The 18,537-nt window shown below is 43.9% G+C and overlaps 1 protein-coding gene across 7 annotated transcripts in view; it reads left to right on the top strand.

Moving 5' to 3' along the window:
• The first annotated feature begins 31 nt into the window (after nt 1-31).
• ryr1b (ryanodine receptor 1b (skeletal)) overlaps nt 32-18,537 on the top strand; it is a 54,709-nt gene continuing 36,203 nt past the window's right edge. For all 7 annotated transcript variants that reach the window (XM_080514125.1, XM_080514123.1, XM_080514120.1 and 4 more), the window contains exons 1-34: nt 32-109; nt 779-914; nt 1,001-1,096; nt 1,392-1,510; nt 1,647-1,780; nt 1,881-2,122; nt 2,207-2,399; nt 3,482-3,698; nt 3,786-3,890; nt 4,437-4,540; nt 4,647-4,730; nt 4,825-4,984; nt 5,092-5,239; nt 5,368-5,573; nt 6,355-6,529; nt 6,622-6,830; nt 8,441-8,787; nt 9,060-9,195; nt 9,310-9,470; nt 10,476-10,638; nt 10,742-10,828; nt 11,621-11,847; nt 12,850-13,294; nt 13,375-13,959; nt 14,071-14,271; nt 15,001-15,112; nt 15,222-15,365; nt 15,873-16,146; nt 16,421-16,538; nt 16,649-16,781; nt 17,122-17,216; nt 17,315-17,450; nt 17,539-17,722; nt 18,380-18,491. In XM_080514125.1, coding sequence (XP_080370251.1) covers nt 782-914; nt 1,001-1,096; nt 1,392-1,510; nt 1,647-1,780; nt 1,881-2,122; nt 2,207-2,399; nt 3,482-3,698; nt 3,786-3,890; nt 4,437-4,540; nt 4,647-4,730; nt 4,825-4,984; nt 5,092-5,239; nt 5,368-5,573; nt 6,355-6,529; nt 6,622-6,830; nt 8,441-8,787; nt 9,060-9,195; nt 9,310-9,470; nt 10,476-10,638; nt 10,742-10,828; nt 11,621-11,847; nt 12,850-13,294; nt 13,375-13,959; nt 14,071-14,271; nt 15,001-15,112; nt 15,222-15,365; nt 15,873-16,146; nt 16,421-16,538; nt 16,649-16,781; nt 17,122-17,216; nt 17,315-17,450; nt 17,539-17,722; nt 18,380-18,491 — 5,985 coding nt within the window. In that variant the 5' untranslated portion in view covers nt 32-109; nt 779-781. The remainder of the gene's footprint in view (nt 110-778; nt 915-1,000; nt 1,097-1,391; nt 1,511-1,646; nt 1,781-1,880; nt 2,123-2,206; nt 2,400-3,481; nt 3,699-3,785; nt 3,891-4,436; nt 4,541-4,646; nt 4,731-4,824; nt 4,985-5,091; nt 5,240-5,367; nt 5,574-6,354; nt 6,530-6,621; nt 6,831-8,440; nt 8,788-9,059; nt 9,196-9,309; nt 9,471-10,475; nt 10,639-10,741; nt 10,829-11,620; nt 11,848-12,849; nt 13,295-13,374; nt 13,960-14,070; nt 14,272-15,000; nt 15,113-15,221; nt 15,366-15,872; nt 16,147-16,420; nt 16,539-16,648; nt 16,782-17,121; nt 17,217-17,314; nt 17,451-17,538; nt 17,723-18,379; nt 18,492-18,537) is intronic.

The raw sequence follows: 18,537 nt of genomic DNA, 5'->3' as shown, positions 1-18,537 counted from the left end.
CAGAGAGAGGATCGCACTCCCTCCGCCACCCGAGGAGGAGCTGGAGCACGAGGAGAAACAGACCAAGCTCCGCTCCCTCCGCAACCGTCAGAACCTCTTCCAAGAGGAGGTAATCTGCACACACACATCGTCGTCGTCATCATCATCATCATTAACAATGATAATAATAAAATATATATTAAAAAAACTTAAGCCCCCCCATTTCAACAATAATTCAAAAACTTTGAAAAAAATATTAAATAATCAAAGTTCTACAAGGTTTCATCAATATCTCAAAATATCAAATATCATAAATATGCATGTTTTGTCTGTTTTCTTAAATTTTTTAAAAATAAAAATCCCCAATATCACAATAATATTAAAAAACACAATGTTTTGAGTGTAGGAATAACTGCCGCAAACGTTTTTTTTGTTGTTGTTTTTTTTAAATTGACAGTCAATTGTTTGGGGGGGGGGGTATTCAGTACAACTCTAATTGTAATTTTCCTTGTGTAGGTTTTGTAGATATATCAGAATTATTCCTGAACAAACACAGTTGTGATCATTAGTTAACCAGCAAATGCTCAAAATGCTAAATGTATCTGCTGAATTACTGCAAAACAAATAGCATATTTCACGGATGAGCACTTACAAGTATCGCACATATGTATTTTATGAGTGTTTATAAACAAAACAATGCACAAGTATACGTGCAAGTAGTTTACGTAACTGCCTGTACGAATGGCAGCCTGCAGGCGTAATGAATGCACCATCCATTAGCCGTGTTCTTCATCTTTAGGGAATGATCACCATTGTTCTGGAGTGCATCGACCGCCTGAATGTGTACAACACTGCTGCCCACTTTTCTGAATTTGCGGGAGAGGAAGCTGCAGAGTCCTGGAAGGAGATCGTCAACCTGCTTTATGAATTGCTGGGTAAAAGAGGAACTCGGAAAAAACCAAATACATTTCTTTTGAGCAAAGCAACAGATAAGTACTCTGTCTGCTTTTACGTCCCACAGCTTCTCTGATCAGAGGGAATCGTTCGAATTGTGCGTTATTCTGCGACAACCTGGACTGGCTCGTCAGCAAGCTGGACCGTCTGGAGGCCTCCTCCGGTATCTGATGGGCCTCAGGCTCCTACCTGATAAAATCCAGCATGCAGCCAAAGCTGATCTTTCCAAATGAGTAACTGCTTTTAGGCTCCTTCTTGATTTATTGATTTAGAAGACACAGCTTAATCTAATGTGAGCTTCTGGGATCTTCAAGTGGAAAACAATATGCAAATTGAGGACAGAACTTATAGATATCGGTGGATCAGTGGACCTTTAGTGCTTAGATTTTTTTTCCCCCTGCAATGTGCTGTCTTTGAATGTATACAGTTATTTGATAATATCCTTTGTTTTCATGTAGGTATTCTCGAGGTGCTGTACTGTGTTCTGATTGAAAGCCCTGAGGTTCTGAACATCATCCAGGAGAACCACATTAAATCCATCATCTCACTCCTGGACAAGCATGGACGAAACCACAAGGTTTGTCCTCCCTCGCTGCCAATACTCTAAAGAGACTTAATCAGCTTCGGTTACCCTCGTGCATACGATTGTTCGTAGGATTCAATTTTCCTGGATTCATAGATAAGAGCGGTGTTTGTCCTCCTGTTGTCTTTAGGTGCTGGATGTCTTGCGCTCTCTTTGTGTGTGTAATGGTGTCGCTGTGAGGTCCAACCAAAACCTCATCACTGAAAACCTGCTGCCGGGTCGTGACCTCCTGCTGCAGACAAACATTGTAAACTATGTCACCAGGTAAACTGTTGAATTTCTTCTATATCTGACCATTGTTATTTTGGAGATTTCTGTCTTTCTGTCTTGAGAAGTTTTAATTTCTTTGTTCCTCTGTGCTCAGTGTGAGGCCCAACATTTTCCTGGGAACGTGCGAGGGGTCCACGCAGTTTAAGAAGTGGTACTATGAGATGATGGTGGATTATGTGGAGCCCTTTGTGACAGCGCAGGCCAGCCACCTGCGGGTGGGCTGGGCTATGACCGAGGGCTACAGCCCCTACCCCGGAGGAGGAGAAGCCTGGGGGGGCAACGGTGTGGGAGATGATCTCTACTCCTATGGCTTCGACGGACTGCATCTGTGGTCAGGTAAGATGTCTTTCTCTTAGCTACTTGTTGCCTTGTTCCTGTAGAGGACCTCGTGACATCTTTGCCCTGTGCGTCGCCCTTCAGGCACCGTCGCTCGCCAGGTGGCTTCACCCAGTGCGCACACGCTGGCTGCAGACGATGTTGTCAGCTGCTGTCTGGATCTGAGCGTGCCCAGTATCTCCTTCCGCATCAATGGCCACCCAGTGCAGGGCATGTTTGAAAACTTCAACGTGGACGGCCTCTTCTTCCCGGTCATCAGCTTCTCTGCAGGAGTCAAGTAAGACATTTTGCCCTCATACGTTTCTTTTATTCATCTCAATTTACAGACGGCTTGTAAGGGCAAAACTTGAGGTTGATAAATGCCTCAAAGCAAGGCAACTATAACTGCAGGAATATTTCATCAGATATTAAAATAACAGACGCTGAAAAGACAATATAACAAATGAAAGGGGATGTAAATCGAAAACCAGTTCTCGATGAGAAGCAGTTCGCAGTGTCTCAATTCCATGGAATCAGTTGCCAAAATTGCAAACTATTTCCTGATCAATTCCAGTGGGTGTGGATGACGTCACTCCCCACGTTGCACGAAAACTAAGCGCACAGAAAAGAGTGTATTGTGACTGTGTGTGTGTTAAAGGGTGATTGGAGCAGTATGAAGCGCTCTGCTGAAGTATGGAAAATGTAATATGTATTTCCCTCTGGAGCTCTCTTACTACTCTCTTGCTTTTAATAGCTGTGTGATGTCGACAGCTCCATGAACAAAAGAATAAAACCTGATCACTTGCACAGTAATCATTGGGCAAATGTTATGGACTAATTACAAGCCGTACTAAGACTCAACTCCTCATTTGGAGCTTCTGTATCGTGTTTATTTTGTTGTTGCAACAAAGTGGTGCAACATCTGAATCAATGTGCCAGACAGTACTGCAATGCACTGAAGCATAACAGCTGGTTCAACGGTTTATCTCTGCATCAGGATGTTAAAAAGATGTCGTTTATATTCATTGTGTGACACATTAGCAAGAAACACAAACACAGAATGGCAAAAAATACATAAACACATTCACTGCGTACAGTTTATAACCTTTAAGTGATGCCTCAAACTGCCAAATAATCCCCTTTAAAAGCTGCTTTCACAAGAGAGCTCAGGGTTTCTTCATGTGATGAGAGGAGGTTTGTGGAGCGTTGGGGGGGGGGGGGGGGGGGGGGTTCAGTAACTGTCTCACAGATGAAATCAATGTGTTTTTATTACAAGTCTTATAAAGATCAATGCACTGTTGTCATAAATAACTTCAGTAGCTGATAAAGCAAAGTGTCAGGTAAGCTACAGGTTGGTCTTTTTTGTTTCCGTCTCTTCAGGGCTCGGTTCCTTCTCGGCGGTCGTCACGGCGACTTCAAGTTCATGCCTCCCCCCGGGTACGCGCCGTGCTACGAGGCCCTGCTGCCACGTGAGAGGATGCGCATCGAGCCCATCAAAGAGTACAAGCACGACTTCAACGGCGTGCGAAACCTTCTGGGTCCGACTCTGTCCCTGACCCACACCTCCTTCACCCCCTGCCCTGTGGACACGGTCCAGGTAAGAAACCCCAACAGGAGAAATGAGACAGGGATCATGTGAGGAAAGCATGTGTGGTCTGAGTTTCCGTTTGTTTTCGTCTCACAGATTGTGTTGCCGCCACACTTGGAGCGCATCAGGGAGAAGCTGGCAGAGAACATTCACGAGCTCTGGGCCATCACTCGTATTGAGCAGGGCTGGACGTACGGGAGTGTGAGTTTCAGTCTCGCAATACAGAAAGAGCTTCAGAGACACACTGCTTTCACATCACTGGAGGATGAGATGGATCAAGATCTACACTGTTCATCAGACAGGAGAAACTAAAATCGTGTGAAATGTTAGTGTAAAACAGTGACTTGTTGACAATTTAGATCCCCAAAAATATTGTATTAAGTAAAAACATCTGTCCATCTATCTTCTAGACCAGAGGTCGGCAACCTTTATGACCAAATAAGCCGTTTTTGTTATTTTCTACCAAATCAAATTTAACTGGAGCAACTGCACATGTTTGACTTTAAAAATGATGGTAGGCCGAAACACATCTTGTAAACTTTCATATATAGTGAAATATATGTACAAAAATTGTATCTTAGATGGAAATTCGGAATTTTCGATGATTTAGTAGGATGGTAAATGTCTCATTACATTTTCGGCTCTTTTGTAGTGGATTTTCTTTATGAATTCAATACATAATCTGCAGATTATTATAATCTACTATGGTGTGAATTCTTTTCAATTTTAACTAATTTCCCGTCGCAGTTCAGAGACGACAACAAGAAGCTCCATCCATGTTTGGTGGACTTCCAGTCTCTGCCAGAGCCAGAGAGGAACTACAACCTGCAGATGTCCGGAGAGACTCTGAAGTGAGTTTCTAACTGAGGCCTTGAAACAGATTAAGTTTGAGCAGCAGCATGAAGCCCATGATCCCAAACACTGTTGCTGATTCCTGACGTCATGCACTTCTTCCAGGACTCTGCTGGCGCTGGGTTGTCATGTCGGGATGGGTGATGAGAAAGCAGAGGAGAATCTCAAAAAAATCAAGCTCCCTAAGACGTAAGGACACCAAGACTTTTCTGTCTCTACAAGGTTATTCTTGCGACCGAATGTTTTACAAATGAATCTGTGTATAAATCTGCCCGTCCTCTAGCTATGTGATGAGCAATGGATACAAGCCTGCCCCCCTCGACCTCAGCCATGTCAAACTGACGCCAAACCAAAATCAACTTGTGGAAAAATTGGCTGAAAATGGACATAATGTCTGGGCAAGGGACCGGGTACGACAAGGATGGACCTACAGCATCGTGCAGGTGACTGTTCTTTCACAATACACCACAATATATTTAAATTCCCTTTTTTTCCCCTCAAATATTTTTAATAATTGTTATATTTTATCGACATCTCTAATGCTTCTCAGGACATCTTTAATAAGCGAAACCCTCGTCTGGTGCCTTACAACCTTCTGGATGAGAGAACCAAGAAAACGAACCGAGACAGTGTCAACAACGCTGTCCGCACTCTCATTGGCTACGGCTACAACATCGAGCCTCCGGACCAGGAGAGCTGTAAGTCACTTTATCCTGCGTCTCCTCTGAATGTAGAATACTGTGATATTATTCAACCACAAAACTGTTTTCAATATCTTCTCGAAGACGACTTCCCCGCCATAGTTTTTTTTTTTTGTCCTTTGCAGCTGGCCACGGCCTTGAGAACACCCGGGGGGACAAAGTACGAATTTTCCGGGCAGAGAAGTCGTACGCAATCACCCAGGGGAAGTGGTACTTTGAGTTTGAGGCGGTGACCACCGGGGAGATGAGGGTGGGCTGGGCTCGTCCTCACGTCAGCTCAGACACTGAGCTGGGCGCAGACGAACTGGCCTACGTCTTTAATGGCAATAAGGTCAGTCCACGTCTTCCCATTCACATCTTCTTCATCAGCTTCGGTACACAAGCCAGACTTCTGTACAGGGGGAGATGACACAGAGGGTGGGAGTACGAGTGGCTCTTGTGATCTGTAGGCAATTAAAAAGCACATCTCATATTTAAGTGGAATGTCATTCAGTAAGTCTTTACTGGAACCCAAACACACGCAACTCAGACACACTTACAATACATGACTAAAACAGTTTTCGGTCAAATAATCAATAGCTTTTCATTTTTTTCATTGTGATCTTTTCTCAAAAATGAGCTAAAATCATATCTACAGGTCATTTACAATCTCAAAACACCCAAACCAACATGAATTGGCTCTAGAAAACTGATACAAGCTTCGGGAGAATGTATGTATGTTTCTCACAGGAATGAAAGCTTGGCCGGCTTGCTGCGAGTATAAAGACGCTTCAGTCTATTTCAATTCATTTCAGACTGAATGAATGAAGAACCTGGTCAGGATATAAGATGTGTACAGAAATGTTTAAACACAAACAGATGACATGAGCCTCAGTCAATCCTTATTTGTCTTTTCGTGGAGTCAAGTCACCGTGCCTTGATTCAAATTAAATCACATTCCGGTACTGTGATACAAATTGTTCTAGTGTTGAGCTCTCATACATGGAAAAACACAAATTACAACAAAACACATCTGAGACTGAAAAAAGGATTCATTTCAGGTGTCAGTAGTTTAAAAAAAAACAAACCCACATGGCCATGCAACAGTCTGACTTTATTGTCTCTGTTTTCAGGCTCAAAGATGGCACATCGGTAATGAACCGTTCGGCCGCCAGTGGCAGTCTGGGGACGTCGTCGGGTGTATGATCGACTTGACTGAGATGAACATCATGTTCACACTGAACGGTGAAATGCTGATCAGCGACTCAGGGTCAGAGATGGCCTTCAAGGACATTGAGATTGGGGAAGGTGAGAGTTCATTTTAACTGACAGAAAGAAGGTACTTCTTTGCTTTAACTCAGCTTTTTACATGAACTCTTTTTGTGGTTTCATCCCTTCAGGTTTCATCCCAGTCTGCGCTCTGGGCCTCTCTCAGGTCGGACGGATCAACCTGGGTCAGAACGTCAGCAGCCTCCGCTACTTTGCAATCTGTGGCCTGCAGGAAGGATTCGAGCCGTTTGCCATCAACATGAAGCGTGACATCACCATGTGGTTCAGTAAAAGCTTGCCGCAGTTTGTGCCTGTACCCACCGACCACAACCACATCGAGGTGAGCGCCAAGTGAGGCGTATTTATTAGGGATGCTCGATATTGGCTTTTCTACCGATATCCGATATTCCGATATTGTCCAACTCTTAATTTCCGATACCGATATCACCGATACCGATATCACCGATACCGATATATGCTGGCTTTTTACATCAAAACTGTTAGGTAACAACAACATAAAATATCTCCTACTGTGGAATTAACACATTATGCCTAATTTTATTGTGATGCCCCACTGGATGCATATGTGAATCAAACATGGCTTTCCAAATGTACACACTGAGAAAAATAAGAGAACAACAACTTAAATTCTGGAAAAAAGTGCCATATTTATTTAGTGTTAGAGAGAAACCTCAACAACAAACTCAACAACACCACAGACAATATTAAAAAAAAAGGAAGAGGCATATCTGCAGTCCATTAGTTGTAAACAGTCAATGAATGAATAACTGGCCATAACTTGTCAAATAATAGACTCAAACTGGGCTCAATCTCTTTTAAGAGTAACAAAATAGTGTAAATATAAACAAGAAAGGCACAGAAATGCTCACAAAATTAAAACAGCCCTCCTTTAAAGTGCAACAAAAACAAAGACTGAAGTTCACTCGCCCATATAACTGGTCTATTTCTTTTTCCCATGTCGTCATGTGTAAGAGGTAGATTTTTCTGTATGAATACAAGCATCTCAGCAATGTCTGAGATTTCTCTTCTCATCAATGATGTGGGCACCAGTGCTGAACAGTGGTTCACCGTCAACACTGGTGCAGGGTGCAGTCAGGTACTGGTACCAGTGCTGAACACTGGTTCACTGTCAACACTGGTGCAGGGTGCAGTCAGGTACTGGTACCAGTGCTGAACACTGGTTCACTGTCAACACTGGTGCAGGGTGCAGTCAGGTACTGGTACCAGTGCTGAACACTGGTTCACTGTCAACACTGGTGCAGGGTGCAGTCAGGTACTGGTACCAGTGCTGAACACTGGTTCACTGTCAACACTGGTGCAGGGTGCAGTCAGGTACTGGTACCAGTGCTGAACACTGGTTCACTGTCAACACTGGTGCAGGGTGCAGTCAAGTACTGGTACCAGTGCTGAACACTGGTTCACTGTCAACACTGGTGCAGGGTGCAGTCAGGTACTGGTACCAGTGCTGAACACTGGTTCACTGTCAACACTGGTGCAGGGTGCAGTCAAGTACTGGTACCAGTGCTGAACACTGGTTCACTGTCAACACTGGTGCAGGGTGCAGTCAGGTACTGGTACCAGTGCTGAACACTGGTTCACTGTCAACACTGGTGCAGGGTGCAGTCAGGTACTTGCCCAGCAGGGAAGAGGGCCTGGTTGAGCCTCCAGTCCTCCACGGACATTTCATTCACCGGGCTTCTCCTTTTTAGCCACGAGTCCAGCATGTTGTATTTGTTGTTGTTAAACGTCATCAAGCGCGCGCCCGTAAACGTCCCATGCTGCGTTCAAGCAGACTCGGAAATTCCAATATCGGTTGTAAAAATCCGATACCGATATTTCCAAATGTTACATTTTTAAGTCAATATCGGCATCCCTAGTATTTATTGTTCGCAACAGGCAGAACTGTGAAGGCGGGTTGTTGTTTTGCAGGTCTCCCGCGTGGATGGGACTGTGGACAGCGCCCCCTGCCTGAGGCTCACTCATAAAACCTTCGGCTCGCAGAACGCCAACACCGACATGATGTTCCTCAGGCTCAGCATGCCGGTCCAGTTCCACGAGACCTTCAAAATCACCGCGGGCACCACTCCCCTCACCCGGGCCCTCACCATACCCGAGGAGGAGGTCGTGGTGGTGGAGCCCGACTCCGAGTTCGAAGTGTTGAAGAAGTCTGCCAGTCGCAAGGAGCAAGAGGAGGACAAGAAGGAGCCATCTGTGCCTAAGGAGGCCACTGTGGAGAATGAGAAGGATACACTGTCGGAGAAAGGAAAGAAACGAGGGTGAGTCTGTGTCATAGCTGGACAGGAACAAGTCCAATATCGTGAAGGTGCAGATAATTAATATGGGAATTAATCCAGAAACTGCTTTGTTCTACTGTCCCTTCATTTAGCCATTTTGTTGACCAGTTTTTACCCAAAGAAAATGTTTGTTGCGACATTTTTCAGGATTCAGTTCAGATCATCAACAGTTCAGACAAGGAGTTGAGATTGTATGTTTATTTGTTATTACTAACGTTCTGAGTGAATATACTATATTTGCCTGTCTGCAATAGATTTTTCTCCAAAGCTAAGAAGGTTGCCATGACTCCTCTTGCGCCTCCTCCCGCCCCCCCCACCGTGCCCCGTCTGGTGGAAGACGTGGTGCCCGATGACAGGGATGACCCTGAAATCATCCTCAACACCACCACAGTGAGATAAACATTCTCTAATCTTGCAATCCCAGTAATCTGCTGTCTTCAAATATTCCAATGTTTCAGAGGTAAAAGCAGCAAATGAAATCCCGCGTTGCTTTTCTGTTGTCAGTATTACTACTCTGTGAGGATCTTCGCTGGGCAGGAGCCTTCAGGTGTGTGGATCGGTTGGGTCACTCCGGATTACCATCAGTTCGATCCCACCTTTGACCTCTCGAAGGTGCGCAGTGTCACGCTCACTGTGGGAGATGACAAAGGCAACATCCATGACAGGCAAGTTCTCACCGTCGATAAACTTGAGTTTTGCTGCCGAGATCACTGATAAGCACTTTTCAATGTTTTTTTTCTGTTGTAAGGTAATATGAGGCTCGATGCTTTCTCTGCAGGACAGACAGCAAAGTGGAATGACACATACATTGGTGAAGCCTATAAAACAGACTTGAGAACAGAACAGAACAGAACAGAACAGAACAGAACAGAACAGAACAGAACAGAACAGAACAGAACAGAACAGAACAGAACAGAATAGAATAGAATAGAATAGAACAGAATAGAATAGAATAGAATAGAATAGAATAGAACAGAACAGAACAGAATAGGGGACTTCAGTTGTCACTAATTTTGAGAAAGAAAACAAACAACTATTGTTATATTACAGTTTATGTGCAAATCAATTTTTTTTCTTTTTTGCAATTACTTATTTGTTTTTGTTTGTTTATTTGTTTGTTGTTTTGACTGTTTGTTGAATGTTTTTATTTGATTGTGGGATATACAGGGGCAGATTATATAAGTTCATACCTACTCTTGCTCGATCTGTGATTCAAAACTTTTGTCAACTTTGTTTTGGTTTGTATTGTATTCAGTCGTTATATATTTCTTTTCTTTTGTCAATGAATAAATGAAAAGAAACTAAACGAAACAACATGCCTACATAAGCACTCGTATAACAATAGAGAGAAGGATAAATCCTGTTCATAAGGAGTAAATAGAACTGGGTGTCTGGACACCTAACAAGTGAAATAAGGTAGGTGTAAGAAAAACACTAACAGGGATTTTAATTGCAATGCTCGAGGACAAGCCACAGAATTAGTGGCCTGTAACAGGGTCCTGAATATATGGGGACTTAGAAAGTAAACATTCTTTCGGCATTGAATCGGGTTCCAGAGCTATTTAAACCGAGAACCACCTTTAAAGTATGATATAGTGTGTTTAATTCCTGCTTGTCTCTCTCTTCACTGTTCCTCTGACTTTGCAGTGTGTTTTCTAATCCTTTTGCAGTATGAAGCACAGCAACTGTTACATGGTGTGGGGAGGGGACCTGGTCAGCAATCAGCAGACACGCTTCAGCCAGGAGGACATGGTGGTCGGCTGTCTGGTCGACCTGGCAACAGGTCTCATGACCTTTACCGCCAATGGGAAGGAGATCAACACCTTCTACCAGGTGAGAACACATTCTAAACTTGACACTTTTGTCGTTCCCTTCTCGTAAGTCTTCACCTGTTAAGTTCGTGTGCAGCTGTGAAATAAAAGATTTGTCATTTCAGGTGGAGCCCAACACCAAGCTGTTCCCTGCCGTCTTCATTCAGCCATCCAGTCAGAATATGGCACAGCTGGAGCTGGGGAAACTCAAGGTCAGAATAAAACTAAACTAAACAAGCTTTTGTTCATATCTTTCTCTACTGACTTCACTAGAAATATTCTTTTTGCTAAAACCCTCCTTAGATGTTCTTGATGATGTGGGTCAAAGTCCTATTTCATGATGTTATCGTGTGTGTGTGTGTGTGTGTGTGTGTGCGCACGTGACATGGACGGTGCGTGATATGACCAATCACAGTATGATTGGTGCTGTATACTGCACAATGGAACAGCAGAGGATAACATTAATAAAAGACACGGCATGCCATCAATGCATCTTCCAAAAGTTTCAAGGAATCCAGGCAGCAAAGAGAAAGACACATGGCAATTTTAGCCTCGTGAATTCAGATACAATATCTGAAATAAACTATTGGTAGAAAATACAAAATGAGTGTAAGAACGCACTCCAACGCGCTCAGTAGGTTTGCTTCAGTATGAACATTTAAATGATATATTCAGCGCTACTCTCACCTAGAAAGAAGTGGACATTTTCAAAGAGAGCTAATTGTTCGGTGGGGGGAGGCGTCTTTTATACATGTTGAATTCCTCTCATGAACGGAATTTTCTCCACAGCAGGTTAGGTGTTCAGCATAGGTTACCATGGCAACATGACGACAACATTGAAAGTGAAAAGTAAGCGGTGTAAACCGAGTCAGAGCTTAATATGAGGCAGTCTGGATGAATGGGAAAAGTAGTAAAATGAAGGAGAAAGTTTGTTTCAAGTAGAAAAACAAATCAGAAACAATCAGTGCTGACAAACCTCCTGTCCTCTGTCTCTCCTGCATCAGAACATCATGCCCATCTCAGCGGCGATGTTCCGCAGTGAACGTAACAATCCGGTCCCCCAGTGCCCTCCCAGGCTGGATGTCCAGATGCTCAGACCAGTGATCTGGAGTCGTATGCCCAATCACTTCCTGAACCCGGAGGTGGGCAGAGTGAGTGAGAGGCTGGGCTGGATGGTGGAATGCACTGAACCCCTCATCATGATGGCCCTGCACATCCCCGAGGAGAACAGGTAGCACTACCGGGCACTATGCAACATCTCAGCTGCCACTTCTTATGTCCGTGATTTTAAATGGGTTAAGCGCACTTGCATGTTCGCACTACATCCTGTTCCTAAGCTCGCTGCTTTCACCTCGAAGTACGTTAGTGCCTTGCAGGATTTTAACACAGTCGCTTGAAATAAACCGGTCAGATTCTTTAAATTATGAGCAATTTGTTAGATGTATTTATTTAGCTGTTGTAATGTGTGTTTGGAAGCTATTCAATTTGTCTTCTCCTTTTAAGGTTTTTCTGCAACACAGAATGCATTCATATTTAGCTGTTATATTGCTCTTTAAAACACACTTTAAAAGCCATGTGTTTGTGTATGAATTGTGTTGAGTTTATATGCCCGGTACCAAACTTGGCACACGCATCAGACCAGGCCAAAAATAAGTTTGACGTTAAGCCACGAATCAGGAAGTGTTGTGTAAATAACCAAAACACAGTCCGATTGGCCTCAAACTTTACATGTTGCATCAGAGTCCGGCTCTCATCACAGCCATATGACAGTGACGGCCCATATCAGCCATAGTGCCACCTGCTGGGAACAGGATGTAGGGTTTGCATAAAATGTACATGCTCCAATCGGCCCCAAATTATACGATTGATCAGATTCTGACAACGATCACATACATTTAATGAATGACAGCTGCTTGCAGCTGTCATTCTATATTAGGTTTTGTTTTCTGAACCCTTTAGGGAAATGTTTTCTCTGCTTATAACCAATCCTAATCATAGTTCATTTTAACTGCAGTTGGCTGCTGCTGTTGTGGGTTGTTCCTCTGGATACCATCTGTCTGTTAATGATGATATACCTGGGGAATCCTTATACACTTAGTTTAGGTTCTTTTTAGAATTAAAAAAATCTCCCTCCTTCAATTTTATTTTTGAACCTGAGCGTGCACCTCTAAACAATTGTTCACTTTAATGTTGATATGCAGTAACGGCCTCTGTGTGGTTCTTCTTTCTCCAGGTGCATCGACATCCTGGAGCTGTCAGAACGTCAGGACCTGATGAAGTTCCACTATCACACCCTCATGCTCTACTGTGCCGTCTGCGCTCTCGGCAACAACCGAGTGGCTCACGCGCTGTGCAGCCACGTCGACGAGTCCCAGCTCTTTTACGCCACCGAGAACACGTACCTCCCCGGACCTCTCCGCAGCGGCTACTATGACCTCCTCATCAGCATCCACCTGGAATCGGCCAAACGGGCGCGTCTGGGCACCAACAGGGAATTCATTGTCCCCATGACTCAGGAGACCCTCAGCATCAACCTCTATCCTGACGTGAAGAAGGCCCACTCTCTGCCCGGCGTCGGCCTCACCACGTGCTTACGGCCAAAGCTGCATTTCTCATCCATCAACTTTGTCGGCACAGACCCGGACCTGTACACGCTGAGCCCCGTCTTCCCCCTGCAGGTAAGAAGCAGAAGCCGAAGTACTCCGAGTGTCTTGTATTGTTCCTCTTTCCTTTTGCTCGTTACGTTCTTCGTCCACAGGAGCTTAAAACGAGAGCGATCAGCATGCTGACGGAGGCTGTCCTGGATGGTAGCCAGGCCATGCGCGATCCAGTGGGGGGCAGTGTGGAGTTCCACTTCGTCCCCATCCTGAAGCTGATCAGCACTCTGCTCATCATGGGGATCTTCAACGACGAGGACTCCAAGCACATCCTCAAAATGATCGATCCCAACGTTTTCAGTGGGAAGGAGGAGGAGGTAGAGGAGGAAGGCGAGAAGGCAAAGGAGGCTGCAGCTGCCAAGGGAGAAGAGGAGGAGGAGGAAGAGAAGGATGAGGATGCAGAGGAGGATGAGGCCGAGCTGGAGGACGAAGGGGTGGGTGAGGAGGTGGAGGAGGAGCCAAAAGAGGTGGAGAAAAAGGAGGCGGAGGCGGAGCAGGCTGAGCCTAAAGAGGAGGCCGAGGAGGGGGAGAAGGAGGAGGGAGAAGCCAAGGAGGGAAAAGTAGATGGAGAGAAAGCAGAGGAGGAGAAGGAGGCGGAAGCAGTGGAAGCAGAACCAAGAGAGGAAGAGGAGGGTCTGGAGGAGGGGCTCCTCCAGATGAAGCTGCCAGAATCTGTCAAACTGCAGGTCGGTGTGATATTTAAACTATGTTCACTTTTATTCCGTTACTTGACGTGATGAATCAAGTATCAATGACTGATTGACTGACTGACTCCCCTTCGTCTCGCCTCCTTTCAGATGTGCACACTCCTGCAGTACTTTTGCGACTGCGAGCTGAGACACAGAGTGGAGGCCATCGTGGCGTACTCCGACGAGTTTGTCAACAATATTCAGAAAAACCAGCGCGTCCGTTACAATCTGTTGATGAGGGCGTTCACCATGTCGGCTGCAGAAACGGCTCGCAGGACACGCGAGTTTCGTTCACCGCCACAAGACCAGGTACTAAATGTCTAATCCAGAAACATCTGGACCTGTTGTCCACAAGCTTTATGACCCAAAGAGCCGTTTTTGTCCCTTTCCACCAAATCATATTTAACTGGAGCTTAAAATTACGCAGATTCTAAAGTTTCATATGCAGTTTTTATATATATGAACATAAACTTTTTAATGTTGCGTTTCTGAAGTTTAAACTACTGTTGAGGATTCATTACTTTTTCAGCTGTTTTCGTCCCTCATTTTAGAGGTTTCATCTTTTTTTTTTCAGCATTTAAAAAAAGTTTCATATTATATGCATATTTTTGTGCAGTTTTGTCTGTTTCCCTCATATTTTTAAGCTTTTTTTTTTTTTTTATAGAAATCTTAGTCATTTTCATTTATTTTAAAGGCAGTTAAGTTCTTTTTTTTTGTGGTTTTAGCTATTTAGTCCCATTTTAGCTGTGCCTTGTTTAAAATCCCATTTTAGCCGAGAGCTGAAAGTCATACTGAAATAATTGGAATGAAAACAAGATCAAATGTTACATAATAAGCGGCTCCAGAGCTGCAGGTTGCAAAACCCTGATCTAAACTTTCCTTAGGTTGGCGTCTGAACAGATATGGATGTTTCTCAGTTTTTTTTACTGTTTGAGATCTGATAGTAAGCTTTTATTGCACCTCAACCATAAAAAAAACCTCTTTATTTACTGTACAATGCCCAAATATCATCACATCACATCTCTCCTCTTCTATAAGGTTCTTCTGCTGACCAACTTCAAGCACGGTCCCGAGGACGAGGACTGTCCCGTACCCGAGGAGGTTCGAGACACCCTGGATAAGTTCCACAACGACCTCCTGCTTCACTGCGGTGAGACGATGTTTGTGTGTTCTTTCGTCGCCTGTGAACCGTTCGTCTTCCTCAGATTTGATTCATGTTTCTTCTCGAGCATTTGCATGTTTTCTGCCTTTCTTCATAGGTATCCATATTGAGGAGGAGACAGAGGAGGAAGAGGTGGACACTTCACTCAGGGGGAGACTCTTCAGTCTGGTTGACAAGATTAAGAGCTTGCGAGTGAAGAAAGAGGATGAGAAGCAAGAAGCTGAGGAGGACTCCAAACCAAGTGAGTGAACAGCTAAATGACTGCACATGCGAAATGTTTAATATTCAAGGTGTTTTATTTGTCATTTCAACAGTAAAAGCCAGGTTTCACAGTGTAATGAAATTCTTACTTTGCTGTCTACCCTGGTGCCAACATACATAAATAAATAAGTACATACACAAGAAAATAGAATAAAATAAAATATAAAATAAAATAAAATAACAGAGCAGTGCAAAATATTAGTCAGAAAGTGAGATGTGCATTGTGTGATGCAATGTGGGAATAAACACATTGTAAGTAATGCTTAAGTGATGTGAGGCTCATTCCTTTCCAACTAACAGACTGTTAGTTTCAATGAGGTCATACATGAAACTTTTGTATTTGAAAGTAGTTGTAGATCTAAAGAGCTGCTTTCTCAGTCAGTCCTACTTATTGAACTATGAGCTTCAGTATTTAGTGCTTTTGCGTGTTTTCAAATTCCAACAGTCAGGCATGACGGCAGATATATTTTTCACCCCCTTCACACAGGCACCTTGCAGGAGCTAATCTCCCACACCATGATCCACTGGGCCCAGGAGTCCTTCATCCAGAATCCCGAGCTGGTGCGTCTGATGTTCAGCCTCCTCCACAGACAGTACGATGGCCTCGGGGAGTTGACCCGAGCGCTGCCCAAAGCCTACGCCATCAACGGCGTGTCGGTCCAGGACACCATGGACCTCCTGGAGTGTCTGGGACAGATCCGCTCGCTCCTCATCGTTCAGATGGGTCCTGAGGAGGAGCGGCTCATGATTCAGAGCATCGGGTCAGTTTGAGTGTGATGGGTTTGTGAGAGGTGGTGTAATTTGTCCACAGCTTGCGCTGATTGAGAGCGTGTTGGAAGTGTTGGTGTTGCTGCTCTGCTTTTTCTAATCTTAGTGAAAAGTTCAAGTGTGGAAAACTTTCAGTATGGATACAAACAGTCAAACTGGCTTTTTTTTTTTTTTTTTTTTTGAGGTTTCTTGGTGTCTTTTTCGTACTGCTCAGCACGAACATGTACTTTGGTTGAGACAAACAACATGAGCATCTTGTTTGTGCAGGAACATCATGAACAACAAAGTGTTCTACCAGCACCCCAATCTGATGAGAGCTCTGGGCATGCATGAGACCGTCATGGAGGTCATGGTCAACGTGTTGGGTGGCGGTGGAGACTCCAAGGTAACGCTAATGCCACTCTCATCCACTTTCACTTGTTTCCACCACTTCCATTAGACATAATGATCCTTACAAAGGTTGTTTTTTGTCTTCTTTATTTTCTTCTCTTTCAGGAAATTCGTTTCCCTCAAATGGTGACCAACTGCTGTCGTTTCCTATGTTACTTCTGTCGCATCAGCCGACAGAATCAACGCTCCATGTTTGACCACCTGAGCTACCTGCTGCAGAACAGCGGCATCGGTTTGGGTCAGTGTTCGTCACCCACTGCATTTCATACTGTTCTCATCATGAGACTTCATTTATACCATGTAAACAACAAAATTCATCCGTGTTCAATCAAAATATTTCAGAAAATGTAAAATTCTTACTTTGACATGAAGGTGTTGTAAAGATATAATTTTTTTTCAGTTTTTATAGGATATCATTACACAAAACAACACATGGTAACATAATTGATAAACATAAAAATTGACAATAGATCAAAGACACAAAAAAATTTTGATTTAGTAAAATAAAAAATAAAAAACAACTCAACTCAACTCAACATGTTTGTTTTGTTTTTGTTTGTTTTTTTTGTTTGATGTAGGCATGCGTGGGTCCACACCTCTTGATGTGGCTGCAGCCTCTTGCATTGACAACAATGAACTGGCTTTGGCTTTGCAAGAGCAGGACCTGGAAATGGTTTGAGAAAACAAGAAATTAAGACGATAAAAACCCAAGATGGGATGTTCAGCTGGGGTTACTATATGAATGGTCTGTTGTAATGTGGTGGTGTATAGGTGGTGACGTATTTGGCCGGCTGTGGGCTCCAGATGTGTCCAATGCTCCTGTCAAAGGGCTACCCGGACATCGGCTGGAACCCCTGTGGAGGAGAGCGTTACCTGGATTTCCTCCGCTTTGCCGTCTTCGTGAACGGTCAGCCTCCGTCCCCTGACAACCAGTTTTATAGCCACGTGGCTTTAAACAGTGGATTTCACACATATTTCCCACCTGTTCCTCTCAGGAGAGAGCGTGGAGGAGAACGCCAATGTCGTGGTGCGTCTGCTCATCCGCCGCCCCGAGTGCTTCGGCCCGGCCCTGAGGGGAGAGGGTGGCAACGGTCTGCTGGCTGCCATGGAGGACGCCATCAAGATCTCAGAGGATCCGGCCAGAGACGGACCCACTGTCAAGAAAGACAGACGATTCATGTAAGTGTGGGAGTACCAGCGCAGTAAGTAAAACTGTTTTAATAAACGTCATTCAGCTGCAATCATCAATTCAATAAAGAATAAGCATTGACCAGGGGTCTGCAACCATTGTGACCAAAGGAGCAAGTTTTTTGGGTGATTTTCCACCTCATAAAATGTGTTAATTATCTGAAATGAAGAAAATACAGCTTGCAAAAATGACAATTTAGTTACTTTTTTGGGAGGTTTTTTTTTCCTATGGATTTTCCCTTTTTATCGAATTTATGCATATCGTTATTTTTTTAATCGTGTTTATATTTTATAGTGTTTGTATCTTATATTTGGTCTATAATTTTTTGTAGTGGAGCCTGCATACCTTGTTGCTTTTGGACTTCCGTGTTAGTTTCAACTGGGTAGTCCAGATATAAGATATAAACACTAAATGTGAGAAGAAAATTACTTAAAACTATTGAAATGATCTCTCCATGAAGAAATCTTGAAATCAGACTTTTTAAATCTAGATTTAAGATTATACAGTAAAATGAAGGACTAAAAACAAGTAAATAACTTTTAAAACAAGCCAAATTATCTATCATGTCTAAAAAATTTAATTAGAATGTATTGGCAGGCACCAAATAATTTTCAGTGCATTAACACGCTTGTTTTGCCGATTGGCAGGTTTGGAGGTGAGGAGCAGCACGAGGAGAACCGTGTGCATCTGGGAAACGCCATCATGTCGTTCTACTCAGCCCTCATCGATCTGCTGGGTCGCTGCGCTCCTGAGATGCACGTGAGAACAATGGCCTCTAACGACCTCATCTCTATTGATGAGTCGA

This window comes from Blennius ocellaris (assembly GCF_963422515.1).
Source record: "Blennius ocellaris genome assembly, chromosome: 2".
NCBI lineage: Eukaryota > Metazoa > Chordata > Actinopteri > Blenniiformes > Blenniidae > Blennius > Blennius ocellaris.
The sequence above is the reverse complement of the archived record's forward strand: the minus strand, read 5'-3'. Positions and strand labels throughout refer to the sequence as shown.